The 8,270-nt window shown below is 34.1% G+C and overlaps 1 protein-coding gene across 2 annotated transcripts in view; it reads right to left on the reverse strand.

The window, feature by feature from the left end:
• DSC2 (desmocollin 2) overlaps positions 1-8,270 on the reverse strand; it is a 30,095-nt gene that overhangs the window by 17,324 nt on the left and 4,501 nt on the right. For both annotated transcript variants that reach the window (XM_007455154.1, XM_007455155.1), the window contains exons 2-7: positions 6,702-6,786; positions 5,603-5,802; positions 4,384-4,503; positions 2,944-3,099; positions 1,533-1,677; positions 373-539 (exon numbers count right to left, since the gene is read on the reverse strand). In XM_007455154.1, coding sequence (XP_007455216.1) covers positions 373-539; positions 1,533-1,677; positions 2,944-3,099; positions 4,384-4,503; positions 5,603-5,802; positions 6,702-6,786 — 873 coding nt within the window. The remainder of the gene's footprint in view (positions 1-372; positions 540-1,532; positions 1,678-2,943; positions 3,100-4,383; positions 4,504-5,602; positions 5,803-6,701; positions 6,787-8,270) is intronic.

Consider the following 8,270-nt stretch of genomic DNA (forward strand, 5'->3'; position numbering starts at 1 on the left):
AAGAGTGTAGATGAGATTGTTGATGAAGAAATGACACAGATACAAAAAGAAGCATTGTTATCTGTAGATAAGAAAATTCTGAAAGTTTTACTTTTCATATATGACATTCCTTGTTTTTTACAACTATAAATATGTTTATATTAGGAAATTTGATTTTATAAAACATACAATTCAGGAGAGAATGAAATAGTGGTTCAAAATCAGAGCACTGCAAGGTCAATGACCTCCATCAACCTACCTAAAATAATTTTTGTTAAATTAGATTCACAACATGCTTTTCAAAAGCACATCTGCAGGTGGTATACAGAGATATGCAGGTACTGCTAAGTAGCCATGTGATAATCAGGCTTTATTTGTTAATATTTATGTTACCTCTCTGTCTAGCTGAGATGATGATGTGGTGATCACACCTGTAGCTGACTGCATAAAGAAGAGGGTGGGTGATGCTGGAAACTGCTTGATGATGGAGTACCTTAGACGCGTGTGCAGTGTGTCAGGCTCATCTTTGTCAGTTGCACAAACCTGTCCCACGGTAGTACCTACATACAGAAAAATCCTCTTTAATTTCAAAAACTTTTATAGTTTCAACTTTCCCTTTATTTGACTCCTCTCCATCTACCACAAAAAAGTTTTGAACCACATAATTGATAGTAGTAATAGCTTTTATACATTTTCAGACTTCTATATAAAATAGCACTTACTTTTAAATATCCCAGCGTTCCAACATTTTGGAATTTGGTGACCATATTTGTATTTACTGTATTTATTGTATAAATTTATAAATGTTGATAATATCCCTCCATGGCCTTTGCATTCCTAGACTAAAGAATTCCAATTATTCTTTAACCTTTTTCTATTTGTAAGCCTACACTTACATTGATCATATGGGTCAGTTTGCTCTGAAAATTCTTGGTTTAGTTAGATCTTTCTAAGGGAAGACTCAAAATCTGCATTCCGACTCCTAGCTGAAATGGTCAATTTTCAAAAGATTGAGAAAATATATTATTCTCCATGACCTTTATGATAATGTTCAGAATACTGTCTATCATTTAATCACTATAGAACATCAGCCAGGTCTCTTCAAGGCCAAGACATCCGTTGCTCAAAGACTTATTCTTTTTTAGAAAAGAATTTTCTAAAAATATTCGTAGAATATTTAGAAAATACGGTCTCTTAAAAGTATTTATTTTACCTCACACAGGAAGGCAAAGTAACATGGAGTCACTCCTATTTTTCAGGCACTGTGCTTGGCCTTCAAGGTACATTGTGCTTCATTTAACCTTCAAAACAACCTTGTATATTAATATCCCATTTTACAGATGAGGAAACCAAGGCTTGTCAAGATTAGGAAATTTGCCCAGGGTCATGTCAGACAGCTAGCAAAAGGCAGAGTAAAATGCCACCTACAGCTGCCTGTCTGGCAAGTCCCTTGTTCTTGGCAGCAGGATGTGCCACCTCCCAGTAGCCAGAGTGAAACTCAGCTAATGAATTGAAACATTAAGTTGCCGTATATTGCCATGGTGGGTACTCACCAATTCCGCAGTTTTCAGAAACATTAAAAATGTAAGTTGTTTCTGTAAAAATTGGGAAGTTATCATTTTCATCCTCGATTCTGATTAGTAGGGTCAGTGGATATTCTGGAGTATATCCATCCTGAGTTGTTGCAAAGGCAACTAGCTGTGAAGAGAGTAAAATTGAAAAAAAAAAAAAAAAAAGCAAAAAAAATACGGTTCAAACTTGCTTTCGCTTTGGCTTTCATTTGGAGACTGTTCAGCATCACCGTGTGGATTTCACCATTTGTTACTGTTTTTGGATGTGAACATAACCTTAATGCCAGAAGAGATGGTTAATTTCATGGTGCACTATAGCATTTTATGTTTAAATTTATCTAATATAATAACATAGCTAAATTTGGTTTCCTCACCATTCCTGTATTGTTGTTCATGAGTGTAAGGGTTTTTATTATTATTTTCCCGAAAGAGTCTTGAGAACTATTTTGCTTTGTTTGAAAGTTTCAGGTGCATGAATTTTAAATACAATTTTCTGGATCTTTTATAACTTTGAATTCTTAGGATTCCAAATTCCCCAGTTGCAGTTAACTGAGATATTATTTTATTTTCTAATTAGAATTTTAGGCATATTGATGATTGTATTTAGATAACTTTCTTCATAAGAATTTTTTAATTTAAAAAGGGGGAGTCAGAAATGGACCAAATGAGTGGTTATAAATTGGGTCTTGAATGCGATTTATTCTTTTGATTTTATAATATGAATTTCAATTCCAATTTTTCTCATAACAGCTATCATAGAAAGAACAGACCATCACAGGTACTTAGAAGGTCATGTTGTAGTAATTCTAAAACTAAGTAATTACATCATCCAAAATAGATATAAAATAATTAAAACTAAGTTAAGCAAAATGACCAGCTCCCGTTGGAAAATCAATACAACATTAGGTTAAATTCTTATATATTAACGCTCATCCCACCACAGGAGGTTGCCCAGATGATGAAAAGGCCTAGTTATCCTAGTTAAGCACTGTCCACACTCCTTACTTGCTCACCACAAGTTAACTTTCTCTCATTGCAAAGGTACCAAGGCTTAACTTCTGAACTTGACTTACCTCCTATGGTATCACTCTCAGTACCATAAAGAGGTTCACAGATCTTTTCTGCCAAATAAATAACTAGTGTTCAAAGTGGTACTCTTTTTTTCTTTTGAAAAGAAAAATAGTAAACTATAATTCCCAGAACAATCTAATAGAATCGAAGGCTATTTATTCTATAAAATTCTTTTTGCTGCCAGTCAGGTCTGTACTATCAGATATACCCAGAGCATGGATGCCAAAAATCAGAAAACAGTCAAGAGTAAATGAATTGAGGAAGAGAGACGAAATAGCCAAGTTCAATTTTACTAATACAATATGTAAACTTTAGACTTTACCTCAAAAGATGGATACTTTTCACGATCTACAGGACGAGTACAAAACAGGTTTCCAGTATCTCTCTCTACATAAAATAAATTTTGAGGTTCTTTGTCAACTCCAGGCCCACTTATGGAATAGTAAATAGTGTAGTTTTGTGCTGTATCAGATTGAATCTAGAAAGTAGACATCATATACATAAAAGACAAATTTGTATTTCAGCAAAACTTTCATTTATATACTTATGCAATCATACTGACATTTTACAATAAGTAATTGCCCTCTTTAATTTATTATCATGTCTGAATAAAAAGCAGCATTAGAATAAGGAAGCCTAATAATTGTGAAATTCAAGAGCAAGACATGAGGAAAATAATGTAATAGCATCTTAGCTTTCCAGAATAACTAAGAAATACTTTAAAGGCTACATGTAACTACATGGATCAAGCATTTTGGACTTTCTCTGTCTTAGATAACAAAGTATTCTGAGCATGAAAAGTTATCCTTCTGTCAATGTTTTACACCTCAAGTTTTATTATATATAACATAATATTTGAGACACTGGGTTTAAAGTATACTGTCGGCAGGCAAACATTTGGAAAGTGGTTTCCTTAATTAGTTTTTGTTATTTCTCAGCATCTTCTCTCTTATAGGGGCTAAATGGGAGGATGAAAATGAGTGAGAATGGAAATGACGCAATATCCTGGCAAGTGTGCTACTTTGGTATTTGATTCAAAAAGAAAATTTTTTTCCAAATTGTTTTCATCCTCTTAGTAGGATCCTTATCTATTAGGATGACTAACAATTATTTTCTAACAATTTCTTTGTCAACTTTAAAATGCTCTTTTCTCAGCTGCATTGAATTTGTTGGTGGGATGTAAACAACGATTCTCTCTCACCATTTCAAGACCTGGGGGAAAAGAAACCTAAGAGCTAGACTGAATGGTAGTGACCACTGATAAGGGAGGAAGGAAAGAAGATTTGCTGGGGTTTCCACTAAAAATGAAACAGGGGAGAGAAAATGTGGATCCAGTATGATTTAAGCAGTGGATCTGGGAATAAACCATGGAAAGGTGTACGTGTCTTTCCCCTTCATGGCATTTGACCTGTTATCAACAATTTCATCCTTTGTTATGGAAGATGTTTTGGGATTTTCTAGACTATGCCCAGGCTCTGAGATACCCTTGATGATATGAAAATTCATCAAGGAAGCATGTGTTTGAGAGTGCTATATGGGTTTTACAGTTTTATAAATGGCTTTTGCATGACTAAAACTGCAAAAAAAAAGTACACGTAGGTATAGAGAGATGCATTTATACCATATATTGAAACATATGATACACATACTCACCCATACATTCATACACACATACTTTTTAAATAACTGTATACTCATTGTCTAAATTTTTTACAAAGATGGAAACCATAGAGTCTCACAGTGGAAGGAAAGTAAATTATACCTGTTGAAGAAAAAGTGGGAAAGGACCCAAGGAATTCTCAGACATTGAAGCAGGAATAGGAGCCCATCTTCTCTTGGCACGTATTAGAACTTTTTCTTGAGAACGCCTTTTCCTCAGTACCTCAATTTAGAAGACAAAAAAAATATTAATAATAAATAAAGCCAACGACTACTTTATTTTCAAACTTTAAAACTCTGATACATCTTTCTCCTCTCATGAGGATTAGCTGGGGAGGCGTAAGACCATGGTAGTGCTCGAAAACCAAATGAAATGTCAATACTAGAAAAAAAAAAACCAAGAAATCCCTGCCCTAACTGTTATCACAGCTATCCTCTTGAGAAAATAACTTGGTGGGAACATGGAAGAGAGAGAGATGAAATTGGAAGCCTAGAAGCAAAACTGAAAAAAAAAAACTGTACTGTTGCCACACTGCCATGCAAAAACATGGGAGGAGAAATGTGCAAAGAATGTAAGTAGACAGGTGCCCTTCTAAATTTAGCATAAGCATCTTCCACTCACCAGGCAACTAGGAAGAGCCAGGGGACCAACAGAGAGATCTGTGTCAGAAGGAGGAGAGAAACATGGTGACAACTCTCAAACAGCTGTCATGAGTAATGGCCAGTGGTTGAATGAAGTCATTTTGATCTTGGATGTCAAAAAGTCATAAGTATGCGTGAAGTCCAAACCTTAACCTAAAACAGTCCTCCATTTTCTAAGACTAAAACTTATGCTAAGATACATGAGACCTATCTCTGGATGCCTCATGTATCTCAGAGTAATTAACCATGTCATGACCCTATACTGCTGCCCAGAGTAGGACACCATCCTAAGTCATTAACATGCCATATGAGTTCTTGAATAATTAAAAGCTATGAAGTCCAAGTTATACACAAATATCTTAAACAATAATGTTTCTTGTTTTGGAAACCTATTCCACAGTGAAGATCAAGAAATGCTTCTCTGTGTCTAATCTCAAGTTCTCATGCTGTCCCATATCCCAATTTCTCCTTTTATGTCCCAAATAAAAAGAAATTATAATCTGTGATAACATATGTTGAACAACCCTTTTCCATTTCAACACTGTTAACTTGAGTCATGGCTTTTATTCTTCTTCAAGCTAAATTATCACATATCTTTTCTGATTCACATCTTCCCTGGTCATGTTAGTTCCACCTGAAGAAAATAGCTCATCATACTTCATTTTTATACTTTGGTATACCTTTGTTTGTTGCTCTAAAAGGACAAGTATTTTCTTCTCTTCTTGGGTCTCTGTGTTGGAAAGTAATAGGGTAAAAGATCTCTTCGCTGAGGACAAAAGGATGGCATTTTTTGTATAGACTGAACCATCTTCTAAAATTTGGAAATCAGGATCACTTGAATGAATTAGATTTGCAGATTTAAAGCACTCCTTCAGGTTAACTGTAGAAAATGTACAGAGCAATCATTTGTAAGGTAAAACAAAGCAATATATAGCTTTAACAGTAAGCTATGCATTTGAGGTGGGGCAGTCAAAAACTTTAATTACACTGACACTTGTAAGTTTTGCATTTTTAAAAGGACATATGAAACTATACGGTTAATTCAGTTGTGCTTAACTAAACATATCCATCACTTCTGATACCTACTTCACAGCCTTTTAAAGAAGAGACATTTGTTCTGAAATAAAAGCATGTGAACTCTACAGTTTGAATATTAAACTCACACCAAAAAAGTTTTTCTTTATTAACTGAAACTAGCCACAGAGCAATACATGAGAACACTTAAAATAAGTTAAACAGAATCTAGAGATTAAAACTAGCAGTTATTACATTAAATTATTACTGAACTCTTTGCATCTGTTGTTAAATAGTCATCGTATTCTGTATCTTCATTGGTCTGATCTTTTGGTATACATTTGAGTTATATGAAAAAAGTAATTGAAAAAAAAATATGTGGAAGTAAATGTTGTAAGATGCCAAAATATTTTAGGATAAAAATCCAAAAACAACACCTTTAAACTCAAGAAATAGTTTCAATACTATTTCTCAATTTCATAGACGTGTTATAACCTATACCATATCCTTCATCTAACGTAAATATTAGTAATTACTTCATTACTCAAACTAAACAATTTTAACTACTTTATATAATCATGTTTTTCAATAAAGTACAATATTCCGTTCATTGGATTGACACCATATATATTTTTTAAAAAGTATTGGAATGTACTATATTAGTTTTAACTATTAGTTCCAATACAGTTATCCTCCTAAAGATTACACTAATTTTACAAGAGCATATCAAGCTAGGATTTATTACATATTTTGGCAGTTTCTTACCTCTACCAATAAATTTTACAGCATCTAGTTTGGAGGGAACATGTAGTGTCACTGTTTTGCAGGCATCACAGGCAAATGTTAAGATCTAAAAAAAATCAGTATTATACGTTAAAAAGAGCCTTTTCATGTGTACAGAGTTTATACAAATTTGTATAATTATAAATCTGTTTATATAATTAGCAAAATAAAATAAAAAGCATACACTGGATTAAGAATTCAGGAAAAAACTGCATAGAAGAGAAGAATAAAAACAACAGACTAAGAGCCATGGATCCCTCCCTCACAAAGAATGTAAACTCAGAGAATTGCTCATCCTCCTGGGCTTTGTTTCCTAGTCTGTAAAATGAAGTTAATAATAATTTCACTAACTTAGTGGATATACTGAGAAACCAATGACACCCTTTTGTGGGAAAGCACTGGAAACTATTAGGAAGGCAGCACAGGTATGTAAAAGGAAAGAGAAACAAAAACAAATTTAATGAGCCAGCAAGTTGTTTCAATTAACTGTCAACTGTCTATGAGTTCTGCTACCAAATCAAAAATATCCTAAAGAAAATTCCGATGCTTTGAAAGAGAAGCACTGACTCATTGCCATGGAGTGACTTAAAAAGTATTTACATATGACCCCACGCATATAAGCACACGACTTTGAAATATGAACTTATTTTGAAGTTCTCAATAATGAGAATTAAGGTCAGTGTTAAAAATATTTCACTTAAAAAATTTAAATGATTTAGTGATTTATGCTGAACCAATTCCAATACAATATATATTTGAGCACACTGAAAATAAATTCTGTTCTCTGAAACTTTATAATGGATGCTTCTGAAAGTTTCACAGTTTTTTGCAAAGGTTTTTGACGAAAAGCAAAACAGCCAACCAGCATTTACACTGTTATTTAATCTTTTATTTTTTTTGGCTGTACCACGCGGCCTGCAGGATCTTAGTTCCCCCACCAGGGATCGAACCCGTACTCCCTGCAGTGGAAGCTCAGAGTCTTAACCGGTGGACCGCCAGGGAAGTCCCTACACTGTTATTTAAAAGTCTATAAACATAAATTAAAATCATCAAAATTTGGATGAAAATTTTTATTTCCAAAATACACTAAAGACCCTTTAAGTATCTAATTTAAATTATGTATGTAAGGAGTGCAGATTTTATTCTGAGGGCAAAGAGAAGCACAGTAGGTTTAGACACTGTGGAGTGGCGTCACGTGGTGAGCATTTACACAGACTCATTCCGGTGGCCATGTGAGAACAGACTATGGGGAAGACAGAGTGGAAGCAAGGAGACCCATTGGGAGGAATCTATCTGAGAGGAGAGGTGGTGACTTGGACTAAGGTAAAAACGATGGAAAAGGTGAGAAGTGGCCGAATTAAGACAATATTTCAGATAACAGTATCCTAGACATCCAGTCATTCATGCATTCAACAAATACTTACTGAATGTTCTAATATGTACCAGACACAGAGCAGTAAAAGGGATTCTCATGAAACATTCAATTCAAGGATAAGACTTATTTGTAATTTCAATAATGGAGGATAAAAGCTATGACAGGGAAGTACACGA

This window comes from Lipotes vexillifer, unplaced genomic scaffold (genome assembly GCF_000442215.2).
Source record: "Lipotes vexillifer unplaced genomic scaffold, Lipotes_vexillifer_v1.1 scaffold90, whole genome shotgun sequence".
In the NCBI taxonomy this organism is placed as follows: Eukaryota; Metazoa; Chordata; class Mammalia; order Artiodactyla; family Lipotidae; genus Lipotes; species Lipotes vexillifer.